Below are 17,687 nucleotides of genomic sequence, written 5' to 3'. Positions count from 1 at the left end.
GTTAAGAACCTTACAAAAAGACTGAACAAACAGCAATTGAGGTACTCACTCAGTCCAGCTGAGTCCTTCTGGAAGGTCATTTACAGCCATGGAAGCACAATTGAGTATCACAGTACATGTAATAAAGCCCACAAATAATGTGAATATTAAGTTAAGGAAAGTGTGCTGTATTAAAAAACAAGGATGTTCAGGAAAGTGCTGATCTAAACACAATCAACCATTCAAATATTCAAATAATTACTTTGGGTTTGAATATGCTCAGGATCTTTTATGTGTTTTCCAAAGAAACTGATGTCAGATGAAACTTCTGTTCAGCTGGGTAAGTTACAAGTTACGTTATTTAAAATCAACAATTAATTACCTGCATGAGGAAATAGCTTTGGGTGTAAGGACATTAGTGGGACATAACATATTTAACATAATATGAACAGAAGGGATTAGGAAGAAATTGTTACTGTGAGTGTAGTGAGGCACTGGCACAGGTTGCCCAGAGAAGTCGTGGCTGCCCCATCTCCGGAGGTGTTCACAGACAGGTTGAATGAGGCTTTGAGCAACCTGATCCAGTGGAAGGTGTCTCTGGCCTTGGCAGGGGAGTTAGAACTGGGTGATCTTTAACTTCCCTCTCAACCCAAACCACTCTGTGATTCTATGATGAGGAACTTAAATAAATTAAAAACATCTGAGACCTCTACTGTGTACTGCTATTTGAAATTTAAAACCCTCCAATTCTACCCAGCAGGAGCATGGAATAAAGAGAAATGGGCCACAATTCCATAATAACTAGGGGGTTTTAAGCCTAGGAGAACGAGATGGGAAAGTGTAGTTATCAATAACCAATGTCCTTTGAAACTGGGAGTCCACATATACATTCCCACAGAAGATACCCATGCTCTGCCATGAATTCAGAAAAGATCTCATTGTTTGCGGCAGGCAATGAAAAAATGTAGAAGAAAAAACATCCTTTCATGAAAGTTTACTTATCACTTAGTAAAAGTGAGGATTTTTTAAAAACAACCATTGGACTTAAATTTAGGGTTTATTTGAAACTGAACAGGAGATTTAGTCATTTCTAATAGCATGAATACTGATTTAAAGTCAGCCATCAATTCTCAGAAAAGGACCTATTGCTACAAATTAATAATTCGAATTGAATTCCAGGTGTTTGGCACAAAAGAGCAGTAATTACTCAGCCTGTGGCCAAAAGATGCAATCCGTCCCATTTTTATATTCTTCAAACTACATTTACATTTTTGCAAAGATATTACAAATGGGTACTCTTCGTAACTTTTTTAACTTGAGTATGAAATTAATTTCCTGGGGTAGGTACTAATTCTTTCAGCAAAGCATTGTTCTAAATCACATTCATCTTTTTTTTAACAAGTGGGGATTCATTGTTTTGAGTTTGGTTTTGTTTTTTTTTTAATTTAAGCTTTTAATCACAGTAGAGATTTAGAAAAAGTTCTGGAAAAGTGCTAAAATATCATATAGTAGCGCCTAAATGTTATTTCATAACAGCATTTGGGAATCTAACTTTAAACAAGAGCTTTTTGACTTTTTTACTTGTATCAATACCATGTAAACATCTTAGCTAATGTGAAGCACAAGAGATTGCGAGCAGCCCTGAAGAGAAGGACTTGGGGGTGCTGGTGGATGAGAAGCTCAACATGAGCTGGCAATGTGTGCTTGCTGCCCAGAAAGCCAACTGCATCCTGGGCTGTATCAAAAGAAATGTGACCAGCAGGTCAAGGGAGGGGATTCTCCCCCTCTACTCTGTTCTCAAGAGATTCCACCTGGAGTGCTGCATTCAGTTCTGAAGTCCCCAGCAGGATGTGTTAGAGCAAGTCCAGAGGAGGCCACAAAAATTATTCAAGGGCTGGAGAATCTCTTGTATGAGGACAGACTGAGAAAGTTGGTCTATTTTAGCCTGGAGAAGGCTCCAGGGAGACCTCAAAGCAGACTTCCAGTACTAGTATGGGGCCTCCAGGAAAGCTGGGAAAGGGGCTCTTTATCAGCGAGTGCAGGGATAGGACAAGGAGTAACTGTTTTAAACTGAATGTAGGCAGATTGGGATTAGATGCTTAGAAGAAAAGCTTTCTTGTTAGGGTAGTGAGGCACTGGAACAAGTTGCCCAGAGAAGTCATGGATGCCCCATCCCTGGAGATGTCCAAGCCCAGGCTACATGAGGCTTTGAGCAACCTGATGCAGTGGAAGCTGTCCCTGGCCATGGCAGGGGGTGGAACTGGATGGGCTGGTGTCCCAGGTGTCCCAGTTTGGAACTGGATGATCTTTAAGGTCCCTTCCGAGCCAAACCATTCTATGATTCTATGTTTCTATGAAAACAAGATTCAATATAACTTTTAAAAAATCAATATCACAGCCACATAAGCTTCCATCTTCATTAGTATGAACAGAGGAACAGAACGGCAGAAAATGGCACAGTATGGTTTAAAATTGATATAAGGCAAATCATTAAAAGGATATGAATGGATGATAACTTTAATGGCTGCTTTTCTGACTGGATTAAAAGGACCAAATAAACACAAGGCAGGTGTGGCAGTAAACCGGAAAATGGTCCTCCTTTTATTTATCACCATAAAAGTCTATTAAAAAAATATTCATAGTACATATATTAACATATGAAATACTTTAATGAAACAAAATTTCCCCCCAAAATTAAATGTTTAGGTTTTTAAACTGGCATCTAAAATAATATCTAACTTCAATTATGAGTAAAGATTTCCTTTATTCATACTTGGAGCTGTGACCTGGTAATGTTACAATTCAAAAAAAGCTATCAGCTATATAGAAGTTTATTATTTTCTGTGAGGAAGAAGTAGTAATGGGAATGAATTTGAAGAGCAAGCTATCATGTTCACTTGGTCAAAGTAACTGAAGTTCGGGGACAGCAACAATGGTGTTAATCATAAACAAAAGTACCTTAGCCTTTGATAATTTTATAGGATACAGGAGATTATTTATAAAATATCTACAGCTAGGACTGCCAGAATCCAGTCCAGTCAAAGCAAAGGTCTTAATTTTGAAATAACTCTAAATTATCAAGTACCGTGGAAAATTCCCTCTAAGCTGCCTTAGGATCCATGCAGCTCAGTACTTTTAGCACATGAAGTAAGAATGAAATCTCTCAAATCAGCACCACAGTTCATTACCTTTTACATAAATTTCTTCAACTGAATCAGTCTTAGTTTCTCTTCATAAATAATATCATTTTGATTATATCGGAAAAAAAAAAGTCTGTGGCAGAACAAAGCTTTTTGCATGTTTCTGGTTAAACTATTATATTCCAGTGACTTGCTGGTATACATAAAAGAAAACAATCATACAACAGACATTTCATTTAGGAGGGCTTCCTAGTGCATCTACTTTACACAGTCCTATAGGCAACAACATAAAAAACTCCAATACACATGCAATAGCATGGAGTATATGCAACATAAATATGATGCGATAAACAAAGCTGATGAGAAATGAAATAACAGAAAATTAATTTACTATAAAATATAAGGGTTTGCTATATAAAGAACTGGAAACATCTCAGTTGCGTCTCCCCTGATTTTATAGCATCTGGAATTCAGTAAAAACAGCTGCAGTAAGTCAGCAACTCCGGTGTGATCTGGTGTTTGATGGACACTGTTTATATGACAGCGTGTTCAGCCACACAGACATCATAGAAACTAATGTAGAAAACAAAGTATCCATTTTCACAAAATGTATTTCCTATCAAAGTGTATCTATCAAGTGTATCATGTTTACATAATTAGATCTGGTTGTTGACTGGAACAGAAAATACCTTTTCATTATATAATGTCGAGTGTATCTTAGCACTTCTGCCCCAAAAATTTGTTAGTAACAGTAAAAAACCTGTCTATAGAACAGTCAAGACCCAGCATCTCCTGAAAGAGTTTTTACTATCTCTTAAGAGTTCAGCAGACAAAATTAAATTAAGAAAAGCTTTTGAAAGTTTTAACCTTGTGATCACTGTAGTATGGATCCAAATCTTCCAGGGGTTCCCCAATGAGTTCTGCAGGAACATCCCCATACAGAGATGGAAGTTTTTTGTACGTTCTCAGATCAAGCTGAGGAGTAAGTTTAACTTCTTCAGCTCCTTGATCCTCATTCTCCTGTTTAACTTTCGCTTGCTGTTTTTTCTCAGCAATTCTTTCCTTGATTGCTGCCAAGGACTCAGGGGTGAAACGTCGGAAGTTGTTAGCTTCTGACGGCCAAAACAAGAGATCCATTTTTCCTTCTATATGTTTGTTTCCAGCTCTATAAGTAACTTGAAAGGGAAAGATATTGGCAATTAACACATTAAAAATAAATAATACACAACTTTAAATTAATACTCTTTAGATTAATTATTTCTTCTGTCTGTGAAACCGGAGAGGAGAAACTGTCAGCCTCTGGCCTGGACAGGCACACACTCTCCTGGGTGGAAAACTGGTTGGCTGGCCGGGCCCAGAGAGTGGTGGGAAATGGTGTGAAATCCAGCTGGAGGCCAGTGACAAGTGGGGTTCCCCAGGGCTCAGTGCTGGGTCCAGCCTTGTTCAATGTCTTTATCAATGACCTGGATGAAGGCATCGAGTGCACCCTTAGCAAGTTTGCGGACGACACTAAGCTGGGTGGAAGTGTCGATCTGCTGGAGGGTCAGGAGGCTCTGCAAAGGGATCTGAACAGGCTGGACCACAGGGCTGAGTCCAATGGCATGAGGTTTAACAAGGCCAAATGCCGGGTCCTGCACTTGGGGCACAACAACCCTGTGCAGCTACAGACTAGGAGAAGTCTGTCTAGAAAGCTGCCTGGAGGAGAGGGACCTGGGGGTGTTGGTCGACAGCGACTGACCATGAGCCAGCAGTGGCCCAGGTGGCCAAGAAGGCCAATGGCATCTTGGCTTGGATCAGAAACGGCGTGACCAGCAGGTCCAGGGAGGTTATTGTCCCTCTGTACTCGGCACTGGTGAGACCGCTCCTCGAATCCTGTGTTCAGTTCTGGGCCCCTCACCACAAGAAGGATGTTGAGGCTCTGGAATGAGTCCAGAGAAGAGCAACAAAGCTGGTGAGGGGGCTGGAGAACAGGCCTTATGAGGAGCGGCTGAGAGAGCTGGGGTTGTTTAGCCTGGAGAAGAGGAGGCTGAGGGGAGACCTCATTGCTCTCTACAACTACCTGAAAGGAAGCTATGGAGAGGAGGGTGCTGGCCTCTTCTCCCAAGTGACAGGGGACAGGACAAGAGGAAATGGCCTCAAGCTCCGCCAGGGGAGGTTCAGGCTGGACATTAGGAAAAAATTTTTCACAGAAAGGGTCATTGGGCACTGGAACAGGCTGCCCAGGGAGGTGGTTGAGTCACCTTCCCTGGAGGTGTTTAAGGCACGGGTGGACGAGGTGCTAAGGGGCATGGTTCAGTGTTTGATAGGAATGGTTGGACTCAATGATCCGGTGGGTCTCTTCCACCCTGGTGATTCTATGATTCTACTCGGATTTTGATCCAAGTCTTTGACTTGCTTATTCATGCTGACAGGTACTGGTCAATTCTTCCTCCCATACCAATATGGGAAAAGGTAAATATAAGCAAGCAAATTCACTTTCTCATGTATTCACAAACATGGCAATTCTTCTGTAGATCAGCAGATGTTCTGGCTAAACTGTGACAGCAGAGTACCTTGAAATCTTTATTTTCAACTATTCCGCTTGAGATTAAATCACTGACAAAGGGGAAGAGTGGTGAGGTAATGAGAAGCACTGAAGTGACACAAAGCAAATCACTCTAAATATTTAGTTCACAATGACTTCTGGTCCAAATTTACCACTTTACTTGCAGATGACAGCAATTTACATGACTGCAGTTCTCACCCATAAAAGACGAAGAAAATTTTGACCCATTAAGGGATGATTTGCCTTTATGACTCATGTCAACACTAACCACTCCCAGCTAATAAACACTTACGGTTGCTACTCTATTTTTCATTTCCCAGAGTCCAGCTGTGCTACTTCAGTTTTGTAAGCCCATATCAATTCTCCCTTGTAATTACATCTATCTTCTTTAAATGCCTAGATATATTTCTTTTAAAAGAATATGCACCTACCTGAAGCCACAAAAATTGTGCAATGTTTTTGGGCTTGGTTTAGGGGATTTTGTTCTGTTTTGCTTCTTTTCACCTCTGGCATTTCACAAGCAAGAGAGTAAACTCTCTGTTCAGTGGGGGTTTTAGAATGTATTTATTAGATTCCTTCACTTAGAAACAAAGAACAAAAATTGGTCCCTGGAGCAGGATTTTGTTTGAAGGCACAAAATCAAATAACTATATGATTAACATAGGTCAATAAGCATATTAAAATGAATAAATAAAAAAGAATGAAGTATAGCAACACTTACCATGATATTCACCATCATGACTGTAATTATTAAAATCTGTGTTCTAGCCCTGTTTCTTTTTCAGTTCTTATCCATGGTATTGCAAAAAGGCTTATTTTGACCAATCTGTGTATTTGTCAAAAGTAATTTTAAGTGGACATATGCAAAAGCAAATTTTAATATATCTTATATACAGTTCAGACAATGATGATAACAAAAAAATCTTGAACCAGATATTGCCAAGCAGTTCATGAAGGGGAACTTAACCACACTTAAGTGCATATATTTTGGTTCATGGAACAAAATAGCCTTTTCAGATACATCAACAAAATTGGAAGCCTTTTTATTACTAAAAAAAAATACAACTTCATATTAATACACAGGTTAGATATACAGAAACTCAAGGATGCTATGGTTGGATACAGTCTGTAGACAAAGATATCTTTGTTGATGTCCTACATGTGAACAGGCATCATAACTCCCGTTACAGTCAGTGGTATGTATAGTCAGTCGAGGTTGTAGTGATATTCAAATAACCAAAGAGAAACAACTACTTTATAATCACCTAAAACTTCAGTGACATCAACTACATCTCCATGGACTGTCATGGGAGTTCTAGCACTCAGATCACAGACAGAGAACTGCATTTAGACCCCTCAACATAGGTATCAGTCTTGCACTGAATCTTTTCATAGCTGCCACTATTTTCCTTGCTCCTAAGCGGAGACCTCTAACACTCTGGAGTCACCTTCCTGTAGGACTCACAAGAGCAGAACCAGATGTCAGCAAAACCAACAGACTGCTTCAGCTATTTCAGGTTTCAAACTTTACATTCAATCAGTTTACCATGCGTAACATGGAAACACAGATCTGAAAACTCTGAATATTATAAGGATCCCCATGTGCATCATCACCATGGATGCACTAGATAAGTATACTGTAATGAATGCACATTATTAAGAGTAAAAACTTACATTTTACCAAAAAAAGTATTAAAGAAGGAATCAAAACACTATTTTTCATATGCAGCTCAAATATTTTTGAAACAGTTGGTCTGCTGTTCATCTGGAAAAAGAAAGAATGAGAAAGCAGCTCCCAGGAACTCTTTATGAAATAGGCTAGGAATTCTTTCTGTGTTACACAACATCTTGAAAAAAGGTACTGCTATTACCTACTTGATTTCAACGAAGAGAAAATACGTCTGCTCTCTGATCACCATTTTCTTCTATTTAACTACCAATAATTATCAACAGATTTAACAGATTTTAGTCCTTTGTAAAATGAAACTTGAAAATTTTATTGGAGTACTGTTTCTAAAATGGCTATTTCTTCCATTTACTACTTTGTTCCCCACTCTCCATTTCCCTTCTCCCCCACCTCAGACCCACAAAAACTTTGTGTTTGAATAAATATCTACCAGTGGAGGGTTTGAGGGGGGTGGGTGGTTTGGTTTGGTTTGCTTGTTAGATTTTTAAACAGACATAATATAAAAAGTTAATCACAGTATCATTGTAATATAATAAAATATATTCACTCATTACTTCCAAAATTAGAAATATACGCAACAGGCTAGACTGTGCATTCCTTAAACATCCTAAAAAAAAAAAATCATTCACCACTTTTTCTTGCGAAAAAAACATTCCAGATTTGTGTAGGTAAAGAAATTCCACTATGTCAAGATAAGCATGAGTCAGATTCAATAGTACTAAAGTCAATTTGAGGACTAATCTGCATAGCCGATATAACAAAACAAGAAGAGAAATAGTCAGAAATTAACACAAGAAATATATTAGTGTTTAGTAAAATGTTAAACTGCCACACAAAAACTTAAAGATCTGCAAATTTACAGCAATATAGTAGTTCTACTTTAAAGACACATTTTCTTATGTACATGCTTACATACCTAAAATAAAACCACAGCTAAGACTTAAAGCATATATGCATGTATTTTTACACATATATGTTTATATACACATGTATGCTATGTCCATGAATATTTTGATAAAACACACTTAGATTTCAATCAAGAAAATTAGCAATTGAATTTTCTCATAGTATACAAATATTTAGCAAAACCAAATACTTACAATATCCCTTTCAAAGCAGAAAACCTTCACACTGATTTCTTAACCTGACTTTTCTTAGCTTGTATCTTCAAAGAGACAGAAAGTCTTCATTTTCTCACCTTCACTGTTCCATTCAAACTATCATCCTATCTACCCAGCTAGCTCCTATGTAGAAAGTTTTCTTTTGTATTGGGATGCCTGGGGGAGGGTTGAAGGGAGGAGCTTGATTGCTCTTCTGACAGCAATAAATTAAATTTTGTGATGTCACTTAAAAAGAAAAGAGTGTATGGTTGATATTTTTGAAGAATAATTACCTAAATATTAATAAATTATTTTATTTCTGCTGAAATAATAGTTACATTTGTTAGAAGCAAAGAGGGTTTTTTGTTCAGTTGGAAATACACATGTAAAAACCTAAGAAAGCAAAAGCTGTCCTGCTTCACATTTCATTCTGAGGCACAAATTTTGCCCTTTATTAAAAGCTTTTGGTTAGAAATTCAAGATACTGTTTTTCATTCCTTAATTTTATTTTTTTCTTATTCCCAGGCTATGATATGTGTTCATTGTACCTTGTAAAGACAAAACCTCAAAATCAAACATACGATCTTATATATGCAAATCAGAGCCCCAAATACATTCAATATCACATTACATCCTAAGTTCTGTTAAAACATATAAACCTCATTTGAACAAAACAGAAACCACAACCACATCCCAATATCTGAAATCACTTACATTTATTAAAATAAAAGTTACGTATAAAGCCTGCTAGCAACACATATTGGACAATAACTTGTATAAATTAACGGTAAGTTCTATCACTAAGTATACTTATTTCTCTTACAGTTATATCAACAGCAGCCATTGCTGTCCAAAAACTACTTTATTTGGTAGATCCTAAATCTTTTGTATTGTTTTTCCTGATGATGAGAGAGTTTTTAAGGGTTTTGCTGGAAGAAGTGTACTGAAGGAACTAAAGCCTTAATGCATGCAAATAGAAAAACAATTGTCATCAAACCCTTTGCTTATAGGTATCATCAGCAAAGGAAACAATTGAAGATGGTTTAAAAGAAATAAAATACTAAGTGTTCTGTAATGCAAGCAACAATGAACCACTTAAAGTTCTAGTGTAAGATATTTTTCCAGCAAGTAATATCATATTTTCAAGACAAGTTCAATTAAGAGGGTAGAATTTTAAAGATCAGTCAAGCATCATTCTATAATGGTACTGTATCTGCTATCATCAAAAGTAATGCTGTACCAGCTAGTATCTCTAAAACCAAAAAAGATTCTTACCTGGACATATTTTTTTCTACTATATTGTCATCATCAATCTGCCCCTGTGAAAAATGGGGCACAAGGAGTAAAGACAGAACTCAAAGGAGAGAAAAGAGTTGGACGCCATCTGCCCTTTTTGCATGCTGTAGTATTTATGACTGGAAAAGAAGAAGGCACAGAAAACAAGACATTTACCTGTAGTGGTTAAAAGAAAGCCTTAGGACTTGCAGCTGAGATCAAAACACTTTAGACAAGTAACTTTTCTTGTGTTACTATATGAAATCTACTTTCTCCCGTTAGGGGGTAGGAGGGGGCAGAAAACTAGCTTCACAGTAAGAACATTATTTTCTTCCTAGTTTTGTTCATTATTCCTCAGTATAGTGAACAAAAGAAAAAAAAAATCTGAAGTTTAACAACAAAAAGATAACGTTCATTATAGAAATTAGGAACTCTTAATTTGGTCACCATATTCTTGACATGGGTCTGTCTCTTCCACTAACTGCAAAGTATGGCATTCTTTTTTATCCTATTTATTGCCAGAGCACAAGAAAAAAAATTTTCTTGGTAGCATTAGTACACCACCATTAGTCTAATGACTAAGAGTGTGCAGATGTCAAGAGCTGAAAAAACAGATTTTTTTGTAATTAAATGTATCTTGTGACTGTGCCATAACTCTAAACACAAGATGCTGCTTTAAATTACTGATCAGATAAATGCAGTCATTAAAGATATCAAGGCATTTTACAGTTCATCCACATTGCATGACCCTCTTATCCTCAAATTCTATCCAGCTGCCTCATCTCATTCTCATTCTATCTACTGAGAAATACTCAGTGGCATAATCCTAGAAATCTGTGCTCCTATATTCAGTGGGACAACAGACACACAACGGCCTCTGTCTTAGAAGGAGAAGGATTCATACATGGTTTCTCTCCCTGTTTTTCCCATTTATAGGACTGACACTGCTATTTAAGATCCTAAAAACTGTTCTCCCTCCTTTTCCTATGTGATTGAGACCTTCCCTCAACAGCTCACTGACCAGGGAACCCTACTACTCCTGGGAAGTCTGACAAGTTTTGGGTCCTTCACTACAAGAAGAACATTGAGGTGCTGAAGCATGTCCAGGGAAGGGCAATAGAGCTTGGGAAGAGTTTGGAGCACAAGTTATGAGGAACAGCTGGGGGAATTACGGTTGTTTAATCTGGAGAAGAGGAAACTGAGTGAAGACCTTATCATCCTCTACAACTACTTGAAAGGAGGTTGTAGCAAGGTGTGTGTTGGTCTCTTCTCCCAAGTAACAAGTGATGGGATGAGAGGAATTGGCCACAGGTTGTGCTGAGGAAATTCAGACTGGATATTAGGAAAAAAAAATCATACTGAAAGAGTGGTGAAGCATTGGAAGATGCTGCACGGGGAAGTGATGGGGTCTCTATCCCTGGATGCATTAAAAAACATGTAGATTTGGCACTTCAGGACACGGTGTCCATCATACTCAGTCATTCAGATAAGAATTGGAGACCTGGCTTGACCACCTCATAAGGACTTACAGATGTAAAATAGATTCAGTAGTGGATGTCTCCTCAACAAACAAGGGCTCAGAGCTGAAACTAGTAAAATATGGACAAAGCCAATGGCACATGTATTTAACAGCATGGACAATTAAATACCAAAACCAACCAGAGAACACTTGTGGCCTTCTCAGATACTTCAGGTCATTAGTGTTTGATTACATTAGACTAATGTAATCAAATGTAATTAGACTCATTTCTAATCCCCACTCAGCTCTATATATATACATACACTGTTTTAGAACTGACAGCAGATTTTCATATCACAATATTTCTTTATAACACATATTTGGAGCAGTATAACATTTATTAAACCTGATGCTTATGGCTCATAAATGATATTTCTTACAAGTTGATGTAATGGAGGCAATTCATTGCTTAGTAATAAAATTTCATAGTCATTCTTAATACAAGCATTTGTATTAGACACACTTGCAATGAAAATCATTTGCAGAGACTTCTGTTTACTACAGCTGCAAAGCATTTGTGATCCTCCCTCCTCTCTGTAACCTAAACCAGCAGACAAGGAGAGAGGCATGCCCACAATTTGGGAAATACCATAATCTCTCACATATTGCATTAAGACCTATCTCTAAATAATGCACACACATTTATTATGACGGAAACTCAAATGCATCCTTTGTGGGCTGAATTAATTCAGCTGCTGGCCAGAAGCTTCAGGATTCACCTTAATTTCAAGCTCTACAGAAGATTACAGGAATGCTTCTTATAAAATATCATATCCCTGGAACAAGAGTAATGTGAGACAGGAGACAAAAAGAAAAGTGATGGGGAAATACATCTTATACTTGGAACATAGAATAATTACATACTACATATACAACAAAGCCAAAACCAACACATGCACGCAAACTCCTATATTACAGAAAATATCTAAAGGCATGAATTTGTCACAGAAACAATGAGTGGCTCTAGCTAAGAAGTATCTCTGAGATAAACTAAAAGTGTGCCCCAATCCCTCTTAAAAAAGACTCTAATAGTGCAAAGTACATGCTGTATTTATCAGGATAATAATTTATATGATTGTCACCTCCCTTTATGCTGCATAATGAAACAAGAAATCACAAGGATGTGAAACTTGGTATTTGGTAAATAGCTAATTGGCTTTACAGAATAACAGGAAAAAGCTTTTATGGTAAGTACACATTAAATGCATTGTCACACAAAGTAGCTTTCTGCCTAATGACCTAATGTACACTGAATAAGACTGAAAATTAGCTCAGTGCCTGAAGTTCAAGTTATTTCATCTGTTTCTTCTTAGTATTCTGAACTATTCTGAGTATTAGTATTTTTAAAGCATTTTATATTTCTCAAAAGTAAGATGCTAAGAGCACATAAAATAGTGCTACTACAATTACTGACAGATTTCCAGCATTTCTGATGCAATCTTACTAACATAATCTTGAAGTCTTATCTTGTATCGCATGGCTCCACACAAAACCATGAAATGAGAAAGGCAAGAGCACTAGCAACGATTGAGCCATGTTGTGGCGAATTGTCATCGGGGACAGAGAATCAGACATGGGGTGAGAAGCTGAGCCAAGCAAGCGAGCGAGCGAGCGAGCAAGCAAGCAAGCAAGCTGCTCCTGTATTTTCAGGTTACATATTTATAGTATTTTCAGTTATATAAACAGCATTTGTCTTTCTAATTAACATGTTCTATTTTCAGCCTAGCTCATTACTCGTGGCCTTGTGTGCTGAAGTTACCTTGACCCTTTTCACAGAATCACTAGGTTGGAAAAGACCTCCAGGATCATCGAGTCCAACCATTCCTATCAACCACTAAACCATGTCCCTGAGCATCCCCCCTTAGCGGAGCATATTTGTTTTTTGCCCTCAGGGCTTTTGAACTTCCTATATCAGCTCTTCAAACGTTGGATTGGTTCTGATCCATATAGGAAGGGAGACCGCATGTTTCTCCACTAACTCCTCATCATGTGGTTTCAAACCTAGTTTCCCTGTAGCTCCCTGTAAGATTACAGTCTAAATGTCAACATTTCAAGAATGCAACTCGTAAGAACTAATAATACTAAATATCTTTAAAAATTACAAACAAACCATATATACTAGTGAATTAGAATACAGTACTTAGTAGTTAGATTAATGTGACAAAGCAAATTTAAAACAAAGTTAAAGCTGAAAGAACATTTTATCTCCTTTCTCCAAAGCCTCCTAGATTTCAGTTCTTCCTGCTCCTTTCCTCTGGTTAGCTGGGCCATTGAATTTATCAAAACAGCTTAAAAATATAGTTTCTTCCTTTGTTTCCATTTGGCAACATAATGGTTCCGTATCTCCTACTGACAACAAACGGCAGTCATTAAAAATGTATCCGTAGTCACTGTTTTCCTGCCATATCTACAGAGCCCTTTGCTCATATGAAGCTCTTTCTCACTCCTCTATGCCAGTGGAGAAACTAATGTCTCTTACGTCAGTTAAAAATAAAGTGTGTGTAAACTCATTTGCAGTATTTTTTCTGAGATTTCTACAAATATTCCCTTGTTGCAATCAGGGCAAGATAAATAATGCAGAAAGTCTGGGGATCTGCTTGAGTGTCATCTAAAATCACAACTTTAATCCAGATGATGATAGAAGCAGGGAATGGTTTGGGTTGAAAGGGATCTTAAAGCTCATCCAGTTCCAACCCTCCCGCCAGGGCAGGGACACCTTCCACTGGATCAGGCTGCTCAGAGCCTCATCCTACCTGGCCTTGAACAGGTATTGGGAACCCACGATATTCTGCAACTTTTCACGGCTTAACCCAGCAGCAAGACGTGTGGTTACAGATGACACACCACTTCCAGAGAACCACGGCAAATGCTGTGCTCATTGTAAAGCTGTTCTGGTGAATGGGTTTTTGTGACTTTTACAGCAGATTTTGGACATGAAGTAGTCTAAAACAGTGAATTTTATTACTTGAATGTCTTGCTTATGCAGACATATAGACTATGATATCCCAGGAAAATTTTTTCACATGATAAAATGAAATAGGACTTAAGATCACCAATTTTCATATCCCATAAAATACAGACTAAATACAGTGATTTCAAGCAGCTACATCTGACTCATACCCATAAATTATATCTAGTATCATCCTTGTAGAATCTACCATGTCCTTTGGGGATTTTTTTTTCAGTGAGTAGCTGGTCTTAAAATGCGCATCTCCTTCATATCTTGAATTTATGCAGCTCTTATCCCAACTACGGAATCTATTACATCCTTTCCTGGAGGATTAAAGAGGTCTTTGTTTATGAAAAACATTTTCTACTTGTAATTGTACAATTTTTTTGTTTGTTTTAATGGGGGGGAGGGGGGAAGTGATGTTCTGAAGCCAACTAGCCCACACTTCAGCACAAAACAGCATCAACCCTACTGATGTAATTCCTGGAAATATTTGTTTAGTCCCTTGTTACAACAGATGGTCAATCCAAAACCTTTATACGCAACAGATTCTGGTGTTTCACTATTCTCACTGCTGAAAAAGGGATTTTCTGGTGCTTCATCTGAACTGCTTGAACAGCAATCTCAGCCTGTTACTTCTTGTTTCGCTCATCACAGACACAACGAGTTTATTCTGTTTTTTCTCTTAATTATTTGAAAACTGCTATAATTTTTCCTTTCATCTTCTCTTCTGTAGAAGATGAAAATTCAAATCCCATCTGAACTTCACATCATTATTCATACTTCTCAGGCTCCAAATCATTCTTACAGCATATTTCTAAATCCTCTCAACCTTTACTTTGAATGGTGTGACTGTCAAACCTCACAAATGCATTCCTGGCATTCCCATCCTCACTTCTCTCCTTATCTCAACATCCTGGCTCTGCTCCTCACACCTGTTTAGTTCACCACCACTTTCTTTTTGGCTCAACAGCTGCTTGCTCACTCCACAGAAATTCTCTTTTTAGCCAAAGATGATCAGATTTGGATGGAAACCGAAACATAATGAGGTCCAACAAGGCCAAGAGTCTGGTCCTGCACTTGAGCCACAACAACCCCATACAACACTACAGGGTTGAAGAAGGGTGGCTGGAAAGCTGCCTTGAAGAGGAGGACCTGGGAGTGTTGGTTGACAGCAGAAGCAATGTGGCCAGCAGGACCATGGAAATGATCGTGCCCCTGCACTCAGCATTGGTGAGGCCACACCTCGAATTATGTGTTCAGTTTTGGGCCCCTCAGTACAAGAAGAAGATTTTGGTACTGGAGCGTGTCCAGTGAAGAGCAAAAAAGCTGGTGAAGGGGCTGGAGAACAAGTGTTACGAGGAGCAGCTAAGGGAATTGCTTTGTTGGAGAAAAGGAGGCTAAAGGGAGAGCTTATCAGTCTCTATAACTACCAGAAAGGAGGTTGTAATGAGGTGGATGTTGGTTTTCTCTCAAGTAACAAGTGATAGGATGAGAGGAAATGCCCTCAAGTTGTGCCAGGGGAGGTTTAGATTAGATATCAGGAAAAATGTCTACAGTGAAAGGGCTATCAGGCACCGGAATAGGCTGCCCAGGGATGTAGTTGAGCCACCATCCCCAGAGGTATTTAAAAGACAGGTAGACAAGGTGCTTAGGGATATGGTTTAGTAGTAGGCAGGTATTTTTGGACTCAATTATCTCAAAGGTCTTTTCCAAACAAACAATTCTGTGACACTACAATCACTGGACTAAAATATATATCATGTTCCTTCTCTTCCAAACCCAAAAGCAAACAGCTAACATCATAAACTAGATCATCTCATCACTTTCCTAAAATGACACAAACATGATGAAAGGCTGAAAGGTTTACTGTGTAACAAAGGAAGTCTTATATATATTTTCTGCATTAAGGAAGGACTTCAGCCAAGGTGGATCTCATTTAAGACTCATCCACTCTACTTGCCATTTTGATGAGGACACTGTGCACTCTTCTAGCAATGCTAGAAAATGTGACCTGTATCAGAATAAACAAAGTTTAAATTAGCAGAAGTAAATGGCCGTTGAGTCTTGTACTTGTGGCTGCAACCAGCATTGAACAAGACTATCAATACCTGAATGTATCTTTTCTCCCGTATCCTTTTGTAAATTCCTTTCTCTCATAGTAATTTTTTTTCACTAATTAACTATTAGAATCTTTACTGTTCTACCATAACGAACCAGTACAACAAAATGTGCCAGGAAAACAGTCCTATAAGCAACTTCATACAGATCCTCACCCAGAACATGGTCAGTGCTGCAGCTGAACACTTCTTGCATTAATAGTTTAAGTGCCAAAGAGATATGCGAGAGGTGGTAGAGGAGAAGCATCTCTGGAAGACAGTATTAAATTTCATCCCATCAGAGAGTCATTTTCAGGAATCCTTTTCCATTACATAGAGTAACACGATCTTCTCTGGGGAAGACGATTGAGTCTTTGCTCCCTTTTCAGTGGGTCAGCTTCAAACAAGGGGAGAGGCAGGATCTCTCTTGCTTTTAAGCGTCTGTCCCCCACCACAGACTCATAGAAAGAAGGTGGACATGGGCACTAAGAGGGCTTCCAGCAGCTCAGAAGCTTTGAGGGGCACTGCCCAGCACCAGCCTCCCCTGAAGGACTCAGCCCTCCACAAGAGAATGAGTGAGCTCAACCCCAGCAACCACCGGCTCACGTCCTCTCTATGGATTTCAACGTGTTGTTCTATCAATACTTCTGAAAACACTGAAAACAAGTTTTTCTCTGTTCTATAAAATAGCAACTTGACAGTAAACATACACTTCTTTCCAGTGAAAGGAAACTTCTGGGGAATTTCAAAGAACCGCCTGGGTTGGAAGGGAAATTAAAGAACATCCACTTTCAACCTCCCCACCACGGGCAGGGACACCTCCCACTGGATCAGGCTGCTCAAAGCCTCAGCCAGCCTGGCCTTGAACACCTCCGGGGATGGGGCATCTGCGACTCCTCTAGGCAACCTGCTCCAGTGCAGAAAACATCATCACGAGGGTGCGTAGAAGCATCACCTGCCCCCACCCACTGCCTACCCCGCCTCCTCCTGCCCTGGCCACGCCCCCTCCCAGAAGTACGCCCCCACAAGGCCACGCCCCCTTTCTAGCCACGCCCCCTCCTATAGCCACGCCCCAAACGTGACGTTCTCGATAGACCACGCCCCTTATGACCACGCCCCCTCGTTCTCATCCGCCTTAGACCACGCCTCCTACTATGGCCACGCCCCCGCGTTTGACCGCCCCTTCTGGCCACGCCCCCTCATCCAGTTGACCCTCTAGTCACGCCCCTTCCTCTGGCCCCGCCCCATCCACTGGCCCCGCCCCTTCCTCTGGCCCCGCCCCCTCCCGTACGCGTGGCCCTGCCTGAGCCCGGCCCCGCCCCACTTCGCCGCGCGGGCTCGGGGCGGGGAGTGGGGGGGCGGGACTTCCTGTCCAGCTCGCCCTCCTCGGAAG

At 39.4% G+C, this 17,687-nt stretch overlaps 1 protein-coding gene across 1 annotated transcript in view; it reads right to left on the bottom strand.

The window, feature by feature from the left end:
- Nucleotides 1-4,256, bottom strand: part of LOC138721810 (sodium channel protein type 5 subunit alpha-like) — a 39,650-nt gene extending 35,394 nt beyond the window's left edge. Inside the window, exons 1-3 of the mRNA XM_069859257.1 lie at nucleotides 3,987-4,256; nucleotides 2,482-2,600; nucleotides 50-139 (exon numbers count right to left, since the gene is read on the bottom strand). Of these exons, the coding sequence (XP_069715358.1) occupies nucleotides 50-139; nucleotides 2,482-2,600; nucleotides 3,987-4,256 (479 nt within the window). The remainder of the gene's footprint in view (nucleotides 1-49; nucleotides 140-2,481; nucleotides 2,601-3,986) is intronic.
- Nucleotides 4,257-17,687: the final 13,431 nt, after the last annotated feature.

The sequence above is a fragment of the Phaenicophaeus curvirostris genome, chromosome 6, assembly GCF_032191515.1.
Source record: "Phaenicophaeus curvirostris isolate KB17595 chromosome 6, BPBGC_Pcur_1.0, whole genome shotgun sequence".
NCBI lineage: Eukaryota > Metazoa > Chordata > Aves > Cuculiformes > Cuculidae > Phaenicophaeus > Phaenicophaeus curvirostris.
This window is presented reverse-complemented; position numbering and strand designations above follow the sequence as displayed.